General features: G+C 52.8%; 1 protein-coding gene across 1 annotated transcript; it reads right to left on the bottom strand.

Moving 5' to 3' along the window:
* Nucleotides 1-4721: 4721 nt before the first annotated feature.
* On the bottom strand, nucleotides 4722-11117 carry LOC119090469 (very low-density lipoprotein receptor-like). Its single transcript, XM_037213283.1, has 3 exons — nucleotides 10988-11117; nucleotides 5210-5332; nucleotides 4722-4884 (listed from the first exon to the last, which is right to left on the bottom strand). The coding sequence occupies exons 1-3, from the start codon at nucleotides 11070-11072 to the stop codon at nucleotides 4739-4741; spliced, it is 354 nt and encodes a 117-aa protein (XP_037069178.1). The 5' UTR covers nucleotides 11073-11117; the 3' UTR covers nucleotides 4722-4738.
* Between the last annotated feature and the right edge of the window lie 6752 nt (nucleotides 11118-17869).

Below are 17869 nucleotides of genomic sequence, written 5' to 3' on the forward strand. Positions count from 1 at the left end.
ATACCCTTCGGTAATGACGCCGCCACACCAAGCTCCCACGTTTGCGTCGTTGGCGGAGCACTGCACGCAGCACGGCTGGGTCGCACTCACTGCAGTTGGCCTCGTCGCTGGCGTCGCGACATCGGCCGAGCCGCTGCACAGCAGGCTGAGTGAGATGCACTCGCCGATTCCGCCGCACTTGAACTGGTCCCGGCGGCACACTGGGCGCGCACCTGCCACGGAGGAGGGCGCCGGGTCGGCCAGCCCAGTCACGGCGCATGCGGCTGCCGCTGCCGGGGATGCAGACTTCGGCGGACGGAAGGCAGCTGGAGACAGGCCGGTTCAGCGGACGGAAGGCAGCTGGAGACGGCCGGTTCAGCGGACGGAAGGCAGCTGGAGACAGGCCGGTTCAGCGGACGGAAGGCAGCTGGAGACAGGCCGGTTCAGCGGACGGAAGGCAGCTGGAGACAGGCCGGGAGGGCCTGCGACAAAACCCACCAGGTATGCGGACTGAACTGGTCCGACTCTCAAGGGTCCCACCTGGGCATGCGCTCGATATCACGGAAGAGGAAACCGAGCTATGTTCTCGGCGGCAAAAGGGTCGGGCAGCCTATCTTCAGCACCTCCCGCAAGAAAGCTAGAGAACCCGCCCGCGTCCTCGCCTTGGCATAGTCGGAGGAGGCAGCCGTGACCTCTGGACCCCGTGACCGGTGTCCTCACCTGCGGGATCCTCATCCGAGCCGTCCGGACAGTCACGGTCGCCGTCGCAGAGCCAGGCGGGGTGGATATGCAGAACGCTCCGTCCGCACACATGACTTCTGATTGGCCGCACGTGGGCCGCGGAGGCGTGGCGTTCACCGGACACTCCTGCGGACATGGCGGCCAGAGGGACTCAGAGGGGACAACTCGACGCCTGACAGCGCCAATTCCAGCGATTGGTCGTATCGAAAAACGAACGGAGGGTGGCGGAGTGCTGGCGCCGAAACGACAGGCATGTCATCGAAAACAGCGCATACGACGAGAGGCGCCACCAGCGGTCACTGCAGGACATCGAGACACGGACCTCGCAAACCTCCACGCATAATCTACCGGACAGCGACGATAGCTTTGCTCTCAGAAGCGGGAGAACAATCTCCGGGTAGAGACTAGCACCTCGGGGTGGCAGTTCAGGCTAGGGATGAGTCCGTTTCCGGGCCGAGCGCCGAGCGCCGGTCGCCGTCGACGGGCGGCCGTGTTGTTCGTACCTGTCGTCGCTGCCGTCGGTGCAGTCCCGGACGCCGTCGCAGCGGGGCCCGTCCAGCCGACGCACTCGCCGTTAGCGCAGGTGTGCTGCGAGCTGGGACTGCAGGCGGGGCCTCTGCGGAAAGAGGGACGTGTCGTTTCCGTTAGCGTCGGGGGACGTGCGAGGGCGGGTGTCGGGCGATGCACCCTCCCGGCGGTGTATGCCGTACTCGGAGGTTCACCAGTGGCGGGCGGTCGGTTCGCGCACCTGGGTGTTGTGGTCATCAGGCCACTGATGCCGTGAGCTGGTCTGCTTCTCGCCGGTGCTGTATGTGAACATGGTAGGACAGAGGACACGACACGGCAGGTGGGAAGAGAAACAAGGGGTCGTCGTAAACGAAAACTTCTAACATAAATCTATAAAATGTCATTGAATCGCCATGAACGCGGTCAAGATTGTGTAAAGGAGGATGCTGATCTCAGGGGGGGGGGGGGAATTACACTGATTTTAACTCTCTGTCAAAAGCCATCTAAGGTGAAAATGCAAAATGTGACTGTAAGAGCACGGGCAGGGGGCTGCCTTTGTGCAAGACGCCTTTGGCAGCGTAGACAGGCCAAAAAACTGTAAACGTGATTTTTGATCACTAGGTGGATAACATGCAAAAATCAATGTCACTGTAAGCTTTTGGGAGCCCATGCTAATAAGACAACAAGTACTCTCCTCTCAAGGGATCAGCAAACTTGCGCTGATGCGTTGATGGATTACCGTCCGCGCACAAGTTCCCGAATAACATGGGTGAACATTGGCTGGGTGTAAGTCTGTCCGATCCGACATTTCTAATAAACGATATTGATGCATTTGGAACCGTCTGCAATTTCGGCATTGCGACCAGGAGCGTCGAGTTGTGCAAATTGTTGTGGTTGGACGGGGATTTGGGGAGAGTGGGGGGGGGGGGGGGGGGGCTGGACGAGGACCCGACAGATTAACATCTTTCAAGTCTGTGTTTCTCAACGAATTGGGCTCAGTTGGTTAGGGTGCCTGCCTCCCAATCCACCACCCGTGGTCGGTTCGAGTCGCTGCAGGCGCTCGCTGTTTGCCCTTGACCTGCGGCCTATGGCCTGCGGCCGGCGACGGCGGTCGCACTAAAAGGTCAGGTGACGTCAGAGGGCAGGACAGACCGTGCCGAGCAGTGCGGCACGTTAAACATTCGCCACCAAAATATGCCGTTGATGTGATTTGCGCGATCGGATGGCAGGGGTTAGGACTCACACAACAAGCACTGCTTGGTGTGATCCCCGATCCCAGATATCCATCCCTTCTAAATGTTCGCCACTAAATCTTAAAAGGCAGTTGGCTGTTATAATATAAGCCCGGGCCGGGCACCCCAAACGTCACTGGCCGGCTCGGACCGGGCCACCGAAGACGCCCAATGTCCGATTACCCGGACGTTGGGGCTAGCGCGGTCCGCGGGCTCGTCGAAATTCCTTTTTAAGTGTGGTGAAATCCCATACATGGCATCACGAGAACCATATACCAATGTTTACTTGCGTCGAAACGAAAACAAGGCTGAACAGCCTGGAGAATGTTATGCGGCAACCGAGCAAAATGCGTAAGTTCCGAACAGAGATCACAACAAAGAAGACCCATGTTTCCCCATTGCCAGCACTGCAAAGGCATTTTACGCTATGGGGTAAGACCCTTGCAATCCGCGCCGCATTCGGTGATAAACGAATGCAATCGCAGCAATGCACTGTCCACGAGGCGTCCTGTCAGATGCTCTGCCGTCTCGGGAAACCGCGACAGGACCTGGCGGTGTCCGGGAACTCCCGAGCAGTGCTGAGCGACGTTCCTTTGGGGCGCTCGCTCGGCATCGGAATCGAAATGCAAATGTGAGATTGCCCGTCCGCCAGATAAATGGAGCTGAACTGAGGGCATGTATTTCCGACATCAGGAAAAGAGGGATGCCAAAGGTTGGCGTGACGACAGCAATATGGAACGTGAAATTGCATTGAAAAAAATAAAGTCGCACGGTTTCATTATGTGACACTCATGCATCCAGTTCAGTGGACGTTACATCTGGACATCGCTAGGTGTGCACACTCGTATACAAAAACGCGCTCCTCTATGCTGGCGCCAAGGTGGGACGCCCGCAAACCCAAGCCGCAGTTCAATGCCGCGGCTGCCTGGGTCTCTGAGTGATGTTCGGTGGGCAGATAAACAGACAGACAGACAGACAGACAGACAGACAGACAGACAGACAGACAGACAGACAGACAGACAGACAGGCAGACAGACAGACACATAATCGTGCTCACCTGGCAGTCCCTCTCGTCGGACCCATCGCCACAGTCATTGTCTCCATCGCAGGCCCAGCGAGCGTTGATGCAGTTGCCGTCGGCGCACGCAAACTGGTCAGAGCTGCATGTCTGGGCTGAAGGACATACCGGACACGGGGTCAGCCGGGGTCAACGGGTCCCGCGGGTGATAGTCGACGTAGAGGGTCCCGCGCGAAGGCAAGCTGGGCCAACTGGTTCCGCAGGGGCATAGCCGGGGTCAACAGGTCTCAGCGGTGGCAGTCAGGGTTAATTGGTCTCCAGGGTGGCAATCATGCTAAAACCGTCCTCGCGGGTTACCACTGGGGTTGAAGTAAATAGTCGGCCCGGTCGGTGCGCTCTGCGATTTACGAGTCAGACGTTGTTCCACGACAACGGTTTAGATGAGATGACCGCCGGTGGTAGCGAGGTGCCCCTCACGCGAGCCAACGCACGCGATAACACGCGTTACCATAACACGTACTCTGTAAGTACACGTGAACGAAGAGGACAAGTTCGCACTAGACAGGACCCCTTGGTGCTATCCTATGCTGAGTCTCGCTATGGTATAGCAGGCTGAGTGTTGATGACGTCATTCTTTGTGGAAGTTGTAATTAAGAGCAACGTTGGCTGTTTGCATCGCGGTTAGCTCGGCGTAATGGCCTGGCGCTCATTTCTGTCAGACAAGTCGACGTAAGCACAGCGAGCTAATTAACTGCGAAGTCAGCCAAATGATGGAAGATATAATCCCATGTGAAATTGAGGCCAGTTATAATGCCAGAGTCAGGGACACCATCTAAATCAAATGCCAGTGCGCTGGCTAATAATAGAATCTGGACGCGCATTAAAACCCGCCTAGCCGGCCAGCGCAGTGCAATAGAGCACTGGCCAGCGCAGCGCAAAAGGACCACTGACCAGCGCAGCACAGCAGAGCACTGGCCAGCGCAGTGCAATGGAGCACTGGCCAGCGCAGAGCAATTGAGTACTGACCAGCGCAGCACAACAGAGCACTGGCCAGCGCAGTGCAATAGAGCACTGGCCAGCGCAGCGCAAAAAGACCACTGACCAGCGCAGCACAACAGAGCACTGGCCAGCGCAGTGCAATGGAGCACTGGCCAGCGCAGTGCAATAGAGTGCTGACCAGCGCAGCACAACAGAGCACTGGCCAGCGCAGTGCAATAGAGCACTGGCCAGCGCGTCCGGGCGTGGGTTTCCACCGTTGTGATCAGACGCCACGAGACTTACAGCAGCCGTCCTCGTCGCTGCGGTCGGAGCAGTCGGCCTGGCCGTCGCACCGCCACGACACCGGGATACACTGCACGGTCGTCTCGTTACGGCAGCGGAACTGGTCGTCCCGGCAGAGGCGCGGGCCTGAAACACACAACGCCGTCCGTCAGTTCCGTGGGCCGATTCAGCGGAGTTTCAGTCCCGCGGGTCTCTCAGTTCTGCGGGTTCTTCAGTCCCGCGGGCCGCTCAGTCCCGCGGGTCTTGCAGGCCTTCAGTGTCTGACTGCGCCGCCATCCCGCCCCATGCGTCCCTGCCCAGCCCTTCCAGGTTGGGTCATGTAACACGGCCAGGTCACCGGCAGAAGCCCCTGGAGTCACGGCGGGAACTGGGGACGTTTGAAGGGGGAGGGGGCAGGGGCCAGCTGGAGCAGGCGGCAGGGCCGTGGGCTGGCCGCCGGACCGACACCCACCGCAGAGGCGCGGGTCCTCGTCGCTGCCGTCGCCGCAGTCGTCGTCACCGTCGCACCGCCAGCGTTCGATAATGCAGCGGCTGTTGGCGCAGCGAAACTGGCCGCTGGAGCACGAGCCGCTGACTGTGGGAGGGGCGGAGGGGAGGTCAGGTCGGGTCACCGGTCCCGGGCCGCGCCAGAGTCGGCAGGCCGCGCGGCAGCGGCAGTGCGGACAAGAATGCGTCGGCCCGGTGTTGAAGTGCTCTGATCGGAATGCACAGACCTCATCAAAAAATGGTTATTTGAAAAACAAATGTTGATGATATTCTGCTCATCGCACTGTCACGCTTGAACGTGTTGGCTTGCTCCATCGGTATTCAGCAAACCATGTTTAAGGCAACTCTCAATCCCTTATTTAACTCTAAGATGTTGCAAGCGCTTGATTAGCGCATCACACTCCGAATAAAACATTCAGCTGCTTATTTTTTCAACTCCTTGATTTGTTCCAATCTTACGGACGGCACACGAACTGGTAAGTATTCAATCACCTCGAGCTGTTCTTGGGTGTCCCTTAAGTTAATGGATTCGCCGCATTCATATTCAAACGATTCAAATAAAAAGTGAGGGTTTGACGATGACAGCCAGGCTTTCTCTGGATTTTGAAAACATGAAGGAAACTGTCTTGGACTCAAGGCTCGTAGCGTTGTTTTGCAGCTTAAAAAGGAGGTACTGAGGGTACCCAAAAGGACTTGCACAGATGGCATACCCTCTCACGTCGCGCAAGCACGATTTTCAAGTACGTGGCAGTGCTGGCGCTGCTCTGAATGTCGTTCAGCTTCAGCCTCGGCTGGGCTAGCAGGGGCCGAGAGAAAGCATGTTCGCAAAATCCATCCCTGACGCCAAATCCCATCATCCATCTCAGCGCCGTCTTGGATATGCAATTTTGTGCGGCATCCCTCGTGTCGGCAGCGGGGCCGTCAAGGCAGAGACAAGAATCCACCATAGTCGCCGCAGCACACCGCCTCTGGCGCCGGCACCGGCACGGGCAGTGGCTGTCTCCAGTCGGCTTTGATCCAATGACGCCGCCACAATCAGCCCCACGGCGCGGATCTCCGGCTCGATACCGTGCCGTCCGAAGGCGCGTACTGGTTCCCAGCATAATGCACCCATCCATCTCGAAGGCGCTGGAGGTGATAGCGCCGCAGCGTTAACGTAACAGGAACGTTCCACCGGGGCGTCCGAGCCAGACTGTGGACGAACTTCCGACAGCGCTGGAGGCGATAGCGCCGCAGCGTCAGCGTAACAGTAACGCTCCACCGGGGCGTCTGAGCCAGACTGTGGACGAACTTCCGACAGCGCTGGAGGCGATAGCGCCGCAGCGTCAGCGCAACAGTGACGTTCCACCGGGGCGTCCGAGCCAGGCTGTGGACGAACTTCCGACAGCGCTGGAGGCGATAGCGCCGCAGCGTCAGCGCAACAGCAACGTTCCACCGGGGCGTCCGAGCCAGGCTGTGGACGAACTTCCGACGGCGTTTCCGAGCGTCGGTTCCGGTCTTGGCTTCCACCGCGATTGCGGCGGGATTTTCCGGGGCGATTATGCAAACCAGCAGACCTTGGGCGGCGGAGCGGCGCCCGGGCTTACTGTCCGGGGGAGCAGGGGCCGGCCCGTGGAGGGCCTACCCGGGACGGAACCCGTATCGCACTTTCCGGTCATGACATCGTTGTCTGTGATGCTCCTCGGACTAAAATCATTGTCAACTTCAGGGGGTGTCTTTCAGGGCGCTGGTGTCTCCACCGGCATGGCCGGCTTGCTGTGTGTCAGGATAATCTTCGGTGTTCCGTGAATATTATTTTAATAAACCTCATTTGTAAAAACGGTTCCGTACTTTGCGGATGTCTGATTTTTCTCCAAGTACTATGATTTATTACGTTGCCAGTTCCTACAACAGTAATCTGACTTTTGCAATGTTCCTGAACACTGTGCGTGCCAACAGTCAAGGCGACGCTGATTTTTCAAAAAGATTTTATCTGGAACCCGACCGTCAAGTTCCAAGCCAACAGCAGAACTTGGTGGCGAAAGTTTGACGCACCGCAATGCTCGGCACGGTCCGTCCTGTCCTTCGACACACCTGACCTTTAAAGCGGCGGCTGCCACCGCCCTCAGGCCATGCCTGTCAAGGGCAACGGATGAATGGAAGAGCGAACGAACATTATTGCATAACCCAGCATGGAAAATAAGATACAAATGGGCGAATCAATAAATCAACCGCTATATTCATATAAGGAACGGCTGTAATTCGATAAATCACCCGCTGTAATTCAATAAATCAACCGATGCAACTCAAATGAGGGAATTCAGGCTAAATCCAGGCATGAATCGTGGATGGAAAATATTCAGACACCCGTAAAGAGGTAATGCACTGAGGTTAAGCAAGGCATTCATGCTTGGGGCTGCACTAGTCATCTGCTTCATAAGATCACTGGAATCTTTGAATGCTAAAACTGCATGTTTTACGGATTCAGTCTCCCTTGTGGGCAGAATTTAAGAGATATCATCTCCCACCTTCAATGTTTGTCATTTTGCAGCCCGCCGGAGTTTAGCCTTACTTGATGGACGAGGCCAGGCTTGGAGAATCGCTCTGAAAGTCGGGGTGTTAGGGATGCCTGGGCCAGAGGCCAGAGCCAGAGCCATGGGCCAGAGGCCAGAGCCAGAGTCATCGGCCAGAGGCCGAATCTGCGGGCGGTAAGTTAGCCTCGGCCCAAAATCTAATCTATTTCCAGATGTCGGTAATTTCATGCTGTGCTCTCGGAATAATTTGTTTTAAGCATTTGCTGCATGGCAGTTTCCAATTTTATAAAAGCTTACGTTTTGCAGAGTATCGTGCTGTAAAACACATGGGTTTTGTTTGCGTCCTATACCGAGTATCGTTGCTGGTATTGCATCAATAAACACGGGCATCGGCACCAAATCCAGTCTTTTCTTGCCTCTTGCCTCAGCCGTCAGCTCCATGGAAATTACGGTTTTCCCTGTTCAAGGTCCTTATGTGTCTTGCTATCGTTCCAGTGCTGGCCGAAAGGGCTCTTATCGATGTTAACACCGAATGTTAAAAGTCCTGTCAACCGCTTCATTCATAATATTTCATGGAATATGTTGATACTTATCATGGTGAACACAGAAAACGGTCTACCCAAGTAACGATGCATGTCACCAGTGCTTTTGACCTTGAACGTCATGTGGCCATTCCACGTTAACTTGAAAATTGATGTGGCCCGCGCAGCATCTGTCATTTGCGTTTTGCTCTAACATATAGGCGTGAAAGCATACATCAGACGTTTCGCCGGCACTCAGCATCGATCCGCCGCTGGGCCCGAAAAGCTGTCAGACAGCCTTACAACAGTCGAATGGAAGCCGTGATTACATTATTCGTTCCGGATAGACAAAAGGAAAACATAACCTTCGTCGCGGCTTGGCCCATATCCAGACGTCAAACATCACTGGCACTTTGAGCTTCTCCTTTCCACCTCTTACAGACAGACTACTGCGCCTTTCTGTCGCTACAGACAAAAACAGCAAACATAAAACGCAAGGCCGAGCTATTAAATCCGCTTATGAGACGTGGTGGCAATGCTGACGTCACCACTATGTGCTCGTGGTGGGCGTGTGCGCTACGGGGTTCGCGTGGCGGCTGCTCTGGCGTCCGTCACAGCGCCATGCGCGGGGCTAAAGGTCGCTAGCCGCCCAGAAGCCCCCCAGCTGCTGAGCGGGGTCAGGCACATTTCGGTACTTTTGGCTGGGGGCGGGTATGATGTGCAGCATTATGTGAATGGTAGCTACAAGTTAATCTAGTACTTTACTATCGGTCTGGAAGCTTCTGAACGTTTTCCTGGACTGGTTGGTCCAGAGGGGCATGGGTGTCGTCCAGTGGCAATGCTTTTCGCGCGCGTAAAATATTCGTGAGCTGGATATTTGCGACCATCGATACTTAGATGGAAAACATTTAATTTCCCATGAGGTAATGTTTGCAGCTGATATTGGTTATATCATGCTTTTTGCGGGCCAAATATTTTTTATATGCGCTGTGAGCTTTTATAAACCTTAACATTTGTTAAAGATAAAAGCCAGTACGTTACAACACGCAAAATGGCGCAGCTAGTACCGTGTTGTAGATTTCAATCAGCATGGGTATCCTGATTGAGGCGAGCGCCCTGGAGTGATGCTTGCATGCCACGTTGTTGCGGCAGCTCTGCGATGAGCCGGGCTGCTACATGCAGACATTTAGGCTGTCTATGAGCGGAATGACCAGAAAGCATCGCAGAGAGTCTGTGGCAAAGCATATCTGTCTACCACGTCCCGGCTGCTTTCCACGATTAACACCACACTATGCACCATCGCACCGGCCAGCAACTCAGAAGATTCACAAGGTTGTTGCACCCGATCATCTCGCAGGCCCTCTTCACAAGGTTGTTGTACCCGATCATCTCGCAGGCCCTCTCGAATGCTCCACGACATTACTTTCCACTTCTGAACGGAATCAGAGTTTCCGTTTGGAATGCACATGCAAGGAGCAGCAGCGTGGGGATCAATGCGATCCCCACATGCAAATGTGGCTGAGCTTTGAAAACAATATGCTTGAGCTCATTTCTATCTGTTCTTCAATCTGGATGCTTCATGTCCTTCCCCTACCCCGTAAAGAGGTTAAGCATTTGTCTGTTAGCATCCTGAAACACTCGGCTCGGTTGCATCGCCCCGATCAAGAATATAATTGATTTGACGTTGAGCGTAAGTCGTAAGTGGCTTACACGTGACGAAAGCGTTTCCAGGACTTTCAGGCTAAAAGCTTTAAACACACTTGACTAAGGGCAAAAAGTGGGACGCTGAAAATCACGTTTGCTATTACAAAGTTACATGGCGCATCCCCATTTAGCTTGGGCTGCTGGAATGCACCCGCATAAACAGACTTTGGCACTATTCTAAAAATAACATATATTTTTGTTAAGGAATTCATGAGCATAAACATTCACTCAAAAGCAAAGAGCATGGACCATATTCCAGTACGACATAACTGCCGATTCTGAAAAACGTCCTGCCCTGAAATGTAGAGCACGACACACCGTTCATGCTTAGATCACATTGGGGAGGGGGAGGGGGGTCAGCCCGAACATAATGCTGGAACAGGCCCACATGCGCACATCCCGTTCTTTCATCCCTCGCTGTTTTAAACACTTAAGCAGGCCATGCCGCTCACATTGCCGGTGGTGGGTCGATTGAGCAGGAGCTATCGACGGCAGTGGCGGTGAAGTCTGACAACAAACCTGTTTAGCGATGCCATCCAGTCATGATGACGTCAAGACATGCACACGTTGCAAGGAGGGGTGCGGTGATGACGCTACGTTGGCCGTCTGCAGAGGGCAGAGCAGATTCGGCGGTCGCATGTCAGGCCACGATGGTAAACTGATACGCACTGACCAATTTTTGTGCCATATGCTCCGTGTGCGGGATAGCTCGAGGCTTGATGAGAAGCCTGGCGAAAACACGTGACTATTGCACAAGTTAAAGGAATGTCTGCTCTTATGTAGGTACACAGCACTGAGTGCCACTACGGAAATATGCACACTTGCCCATCACAACCACGAGCCCTGCCGCTTATCTCAACGTTAACAGCATTGTCTGCGTGCGGGATGCCCGGACTGCCCTGGGCCCAGAACGCCCCTGAACCGAGAGCGTCTGTAGCGGAGCTCGTGGTCCCCGGGGTGGGCTCGACCGCACGAGCTGCAGCCGAGCTCCGGCAGCCCACTCACCGGCCGGTGTCAGCTGGGCCAGCTCCGCCTGCATCAAACAGGCGACCAGCGGCGCCAGCAGCCAGGTCACGTAGACGGGTCCCATGACGGTAGCGGCGCCCAGACGTCACGACACCGCTCAGCTCACCCCGGCCCTCTGTCACTGCCGGTGGCGGCGACGCGAGCCGACTTATAGCGGTGCTGTCTTGGCCGGGGGCGTAGCAGGCGCGCGCACGTGGGGCAGCGGCTCGGCGGCGGCGCGGCGGAGGCGCGCGCCGGCTGACGGCCGGACGCCGCCGCCGCCGTCAGCGCGCCGGCCCGCTGCGGCCGGGGGGGGGGGGGGGAGGGGACGTCCCGGACGGCCGCCGCCCGCCGTTCGCCGTAGCGTGCCGCGGGAAGGGGTGAAGCCGGTGACGTAGGTTTCGTTTGAATGCCTCGTGAGCTCGCGATGCACGGCTTGGGTGGTGGGACAGGAATGCAAGAATGGCTACGAAAGACGCCGCGGGCCAAGCGGGACTTACGTGAATTATGAGAAATGTTGATGAAATGACAGGAGCGGCCCAGCTCCGTCGGCCGTCACGCTTTCCAAGATTGAGAGCTTTTTCGTAATTGATCCCAGGCTTGCCCATGGTACTCAGCGGCAAGAAGCACAATTTCTTAAAAGCTGTGCTGTTCAGCTGTTGTCGAGCACTTGCCGGCAAACCTAGTGATCAGACAATTTTTTGACGCATTGAAATATCACCATTTTGCCTCTTCCATGCAATTAACACGGTAAAGGTCCAACTTGAAAATAACAAAAAGAAAATTTACTGGGTAGCTTGAAGCAGAGTTCAAATTTAGACGACCTAGTGTCACAGTAACATGAACCTAACTAGAACCCACAGTGAAGAAAATAGACAAACGAGCTGGCCAAAAAGGATGGTCGACGTTTGCAGGCCAGCTCCTGTCACCGTGTGCTTAGCATAGATCTTCCCGTGTTTTGTCGTCTTGAAGGATTAAGATCAGTATTCCACCTTTTGTACTTTTCACGTATCGCTACACTAGACGCGTGTGGTTTGGCCACCAATATCAGTTTTCCTAGAATCCTTCTGAGCAGCTCAGAATTTAGTTTTGAAGTAGCCGACTCTACGGGAGAAATCTCATCTGACTCACTTTAACGCTGTGGAAGTTATGCGTTTAATTTCCCGTGCCTTTTCTGTTGCACGTGTTCCGTAATGTTTGCAGCACACTAATGTGTCAAAAAGTTTGTGAAATAAATGTTATGAAAGCTTGAAGCACGCTGTTTAAGTAAAAATTATGCGGGCATGAAGCCATTATCTCGCGAATTCAACGAAACGTTATAATATGACTTTGATTCGTCCCCCATGGCGTTTAACACACTTGCTCTTTCCGAACCGCACTTTGGCTGTGGGAATGGTTGTGCAAATGACAAACGTTCTTTCGTTTGCACCAGTAGAGGTGCGCACGGTAGTTGTCATGACGCCGGTGGTCGCATTCGCAGGCAAGAAGTGTAGTGGTGTTCTGAAGCGTTGACAGCCTTATTTGGGGTCGAAAATCGATACCCTTATCATGCTTTGACGGTGATGCGGTGGCACACTCAGTGCTATTATTAGATGTAACTGATCATGACGTTTTACTAGAGTATCTTTTGACATATGCCCTAAAGGTAGGGCACTCTGTAAAATCAGACCTCAACCAGCGCAAATGACGATGGTAAACTAGCCGCGCGGTGTAGGCAAACGTACTAGCTGCGACCCATCGGTACATCTCTGTCGGGCCTACAGAATGTGTGCTAGTAAGCGACTGCAAAACGAACCACCTCTCGTTCTTCGAGACTCCACACGAACAAATGACGTTGCGATTTAAATCGAGGGAGCTGGGCCTCGAAGACAACTCGGCCGCAAATCTCCCATCAAAGCTCGTTATGACCAGTTTCAATACAGAACATTTGCGTTATTGGTTTTCCTGCTGCCACATTAGACACAACGAAAAATAATTGCACATTCATCGATGCCATCGATAATTTCTAACGAACCCTGCCAAAACACGCAGCAGAAGCTCGGACGCGGGTGTGTTGCAAGAAACGAATTTTCGAGGCCATGCGTCGGGCGGTTAGACACGGGAAGCGAGGCCATGCGTCGGGCGGTTAGACACGGGAGGTGAGGTCATGCGTCGGGCTCTTAGGCACGGGAAGCGAGGCGATGCGTCGGGCTCTTAGGCACGGGAAGCGAGGCCATGCGTCGGGCTCTTAGACACGGGAAGCGAGGCGATGCGTCGGGCGGTTAGACGCGGGAAGCGAGGCGATGCGTCGGGCTCTTAGACACGGGGGGTGAGGTCATGCGTCGGGCTCTTAGGCACGGGAAGCGAGGCCATGCGTCGGGCGGTTAGACGCGGGAAGCGAGGCGATGCGTCGGGCTCTTAGACACGGGAGGTGAGGTCATGCGTCGGGCTCTTAGGCACGGGAAGTTTATCGCTTTTGAAATGCCACCTTAGCGTGCCCTAAGGTGAAGGAATTCAATCTTTTGATCAGGTATGTTGTAACGGATTTGTGACTGGCGTTGAAAATCGTGGGCTTGTGGTGCATCTATTTGGAGGCTGGAGCGAAATAAAGTAAGGGAGTGCACCGTTACCCCGTCCCCCTCCCTCCTTTCCAGCAAACAGCGGCGAGTTTATGCCAGCTAACCGGAGATCGTGCGTCTTCAGCAGCCCGGCCCTAACTGGCCCGGCCTGGCCCAGCCCGGCCACTCACGTCTTTACCAAGCTTGTGTCTCTCCAACCAGTGGCTGGGCTGCCATGTCGTTTGCAGCAACAAATCGCAATGTTCTTTTAAAGGATGTTCTGTAATATTCGCATGGCACTTGTAAGCAAGCCGATCGATCCACCATGTTTTTGTTTTGTTTTTTTATTTTTGCCCATTGCGATGTCGTTTGGCTGAAACAGACGTGGACCGAAACAGGCAGCCCGGGGTACAGTGACACCAGTACGACACCGTTTGATGGGGAGATCATGGGCACATTTATGGGCAAAGGTTTTGGTGTATACGTGCACCTGGCCACGCGCTCTTGAACACAAACTTTATGTCGCCCGCGTAGGAAGTTCTAAGGGTGCCAGAAGGTACCGGGAGAGTGCCAGAGGGCAACGGAAAGGATTGCTGTTCCCTTTAAGCTCGGTTGGTAGAACACTGGACTCGCAATCGGAAGACCAAGGTTCCAATCCGAGCAGTGAACTCGTGGAGAGAACTCAGGGAGAGAACTGGTGACGCCGAGACGCACACACGGCTGAAAGCCAAACACTATTCAGGCCTTGTCAGGACTCGGTAACACACCACGACGGCCGGAGCAGTAGCTGGCTGAGACGTTATATACAAACCAGCACACCAAACAAGAGCGCTAGTCCGAACAATTATTCCATTCGTTATACTGGCATCTCGTCTCAGCCCTCCCATAAAACCTAAGAAGATATGGGGGTTCCAAATAAGGGAATTTAAAGTGTAAAATAAAAAGTAAGTGATCAGCAAGGGTAGAGAACGCAGAGAACTTGTTTGACGCGCACGAACGTCCACGGTTAGGCGTTTCAACATCAGGGATCACATTAACGCCTGTTATTTTTTCACTCGCGCCATTTAGCGAGGCCGGGACGGCTACTGGTGTTTATTTATAAATTATTACTAGTTAGAGGTCGAGAGAGTTGTTTGGACTACGTAAACGTTTTCGGCTTGAACGGCCGGAGCCATCCACGTTGGGCTTCATGATTTCTAGAATTGATGTCTTTCCGATGCTTTATTGTATCACATTGGACAGTGCACCGCTATGCCACTCGCTGACAGCCATGGCCTGACTTTGACCTCCCATAGGGGAGTGATCTTACAACGTGCATCCAATTTTTACGTGAAAACGTAACCTAGTTTTCTACAGCCATGCAAAGTTTGACATAACTACGCCACGCCTTTCGGAAATTATTCTGGAAAAAAACTTTGAGGGATGCGAATTGAGCCCCCACCCACCCGGGTCATGGAAGATGTTGGGAGGGATTTGGGTCAGTCGAATTCTGAGCTCCATAAAAACAAAAGCTGCTCATTTCACTGGCTTTGCCAGCATGTCAAATGTTGTACACAGTTTTTATTCTCCAGTTGTTTTCATAGCTTGAGCTAAGTGGTCTCTGTTGAAACCAAGCTAAGATCCAGATCTCGAGCTGCAGAATAAGGTCGGCTACAGTGTTGAGGTACTCAACATTTCCGCACTGATTCTGTGTTCAGACGAAGCTGCCATATAATATTGCTGCCTATAGTATATTGTTTATGAAAGGGTGTGTCTGTTAGTTTGTATGTTTGTCTGTTTTAGTTCTTACTTGTTGGTCTGCGTGTAGGTTGGAGAGATTGCTCCATATTTGCATGGAGTTTTGAATCGAGATAGTCATCTTGGAGATCATCCATCGTAATTCACTGCCGTGCCCATAGTAAGATCTCAAGCCGTCTTGCTCTTAAGCTTGACTCATGTGCAGCTGTGCAGCTTTTTCAAGCAGCTAATTTAAAGGCCACCCAAACATAATGGCCATCTAATGTTCCAAGCCAAGAAAAATAAAATCATCGAGTTATTCGTGTCCGACGTTCGTAAACACGATTCCTGACATCAACGGGCAGAAGTTGCCCTGCAACCAGTCAAATGCGTTGAGCACGAGCTTCGAACACGATTATTGGCTATTTTGTTAACTGGACTAGAGCCTTTTCGGAGAGTCATGACAATATCAGGGCTATGGAATGTAGGATAGTGGATGGCGGTGGGGTAGGACTGCACGCACCTGGGGACCCATCTGTCACGATCGAGCCCATAGAGGGTGCTCTCAGCGGGAGTGTGCTCGGTGCTCGAACGGGCGTCACCATCAGGGGACACTTCGGATCGCTCGTGGCTAGCGCATGCGGCCTCCCTCGAACAAGCGTGGCGTCGCGAGCATGCGGGATAAAGCGAGAAACAGGGTAATAGGGCGCATTGTTCGAGCCTGAGTGACGTTTTGTGATGCATCATGTACCACTTTGGGCAGTGGTACTAGTTATGATGGTAATGAGACGCGAATAAAAAAAACTCAAGAATGACGCCGTAACCCGGCGTGTGAATGACAGCAATGACAGCAAAAACATAAAACCACAGGCAAACACACAATAACAACACGAGAAAGGGCGAAAGCACGCCCACATAACGAAATGTGGGTTCAACAAACACGCAACAGTTAACAAACCACTTCTCGGTAAGTTGAAGTATTACAAGTGACTATGCCCGTCCACTTCAGTGCCAACTCGGAAACGACCAGCCTGGCAGCGACTCTGACGTCATAAAACATTTTATGGCGTTTCCATAATCATAATGACGTGAACACGATCAATATGCTGTTGTCATTCCAGCAACATATTTAATAGATAGTAAAATTTGGCCAGCCAGAGCAGTCTTTTGTACTTAAAAGCATGCCCACAATTACAAACGGGCTTAATTCGTCACACCTGGTGCTTGCCTCAATATCTTTAAATGTGGAACATTCCCTTTAAAAAGAGGACAGTATGAGACTGAACTTTTCACAGTACGCATGCACAAGCGTATGGTTGCACGTGTGTGCTGACTACTCGGCACAGAAATTGATGACCGCCTCGGTGGGAAGGCAGGTTTTTAAGTTCATATGGCTACAATTAAATGGTGTGTTCCACATCTGTATCGGGATTTGAATTGAAATAATCATCTTGAAGGTCATTTGGTGCAGTTCACACGCCTGCCCTCCTTAAGACCTAAACCTTTTTAGTCCGCGAAGATGTGCTGACTTTTTCGGGGAGAATATTTCACGGTCACCCAGTCATCCAAGACGCCATAATAACGTAATCAAAATCATGACGTTCCTTTGACTACGCGGTGATCGATGCTGAGAATAATATCACCAATCATTGAAGCATTGATATCTGGCGTTCGTGAGCATAATTTCGAGATTTAGCGGTCGTCAGTTGGTTCTTAATCCATGCTGTGCACATTTACGGTGCTGTAATCACACAATGACGCATTGAGAAACATATTTAATAAAAAAGAACTTGTGTTTTCCAGGGCACCCTTTTCCCCTCAAAAGTGTACCAATGGTAGTGAGCCCATCACATCATATCTGATGCTTGCTTCATTGCTTTCAAATGTGGAACATTTCCTCTAGTTATTGCATAACTGGTGATTTCGCCGACGAAATTGGCATCAAATTATCCTTGAAATAGCTACCTCAATTCAAACCCACGTACAAATGTGAAGCATCCCCATTAAGAGATATATATTACGTTTTCCTAACATGACTGCACAACAGGTCAGTGTTGATATAGGATAATACCTAAATAAATGTGCCAGGATCCATAAGATATGTTCTGCTCCGTGTTAGCGACAAATGGAGTCGAAGGTAGTGCTCGCCACATCATGATGGCTTCTTGGCAGTCCCTGAACCATTTTTATAATTTCCGGTGAGCTTCGTTCCAAACTTATAGACGTCGAGGCAACCTCTGGGCAGTTTGTTTTAGGCCGTTGTACTTGTTTTAGGCCGTTGTACTTGTTTTAGGCCGTTGTACTTGTTTTAGGCCGTTGTACTTGAGACAGCTTACAGGTAACCCAACCGCAAGGTAATCTGTCGAAATTTCCCGGCGTCAAATACGGACATTGCTTTGCCATAATAATTTTCATTAGCTGCAGTTGAGCGTATGGTAGATATGTCAAAAGGCATGCCGATATTTTTATAGTGATGGTGTACAGCATTGGATTCATGTTGGCCCTTACCAGTTGGTTAGAGCGCTCACCTTCCGACACACCCATCCGTGCTGGGTGGGGGGCGGGGTGCGTTCGAGAAGACGCTCTTTAGGCGCTTGTTATTTGCCCTTGATGGCTTGCGGCCGGTGCC

This window comes from Pollicipes pollicipes, unplaced genomic scaffold (assembly GCF_011947565.3).
Source record: "Pollicipes pollicipes isolate AB1234 unplaced genomic scaffold, Ppol_2.1 Scaffold_3087;HRSCAF=3621_pilon_pilon_pilon, whole genome shotgun sequence".
Lineage (NCBI taxonomy): Eukaryota > Metazoa > Arthropoda > Thecostraca > Pollicipedomorpha > Pollicipedidae > Pollicipes > Pollicipes pollicipes.

What these genes read in the sequence shown, in the direction of transcription:
- LOC119090469 (XM_037213283.1), bottom strand. Translation starts at nt 11,072, where the DNA reads ATGGGACCCGTCTACGTGACCTGGCTGCTGGCGCCGCTGGTCGCCTGT. An exon ending in GGCCCAGCTGACACCGGCCG is followed by an intron (nt 5,333 to 10,987) that starts GTGAGTGGGCTG and finishes CCCCTCCCACAG; the next exon opens with TCAGCGGCTCGTGCTCCAGC. An exon ending in CGAGGACCCGCGCCTCTGCG is followed by an intron (nt 4,885 to 5,209) that starts GTGGGTGTCGGT and finishes TGTGTGTTTCAG; the next exon opens with GCCCGCGCCTCTGCCGGGAC.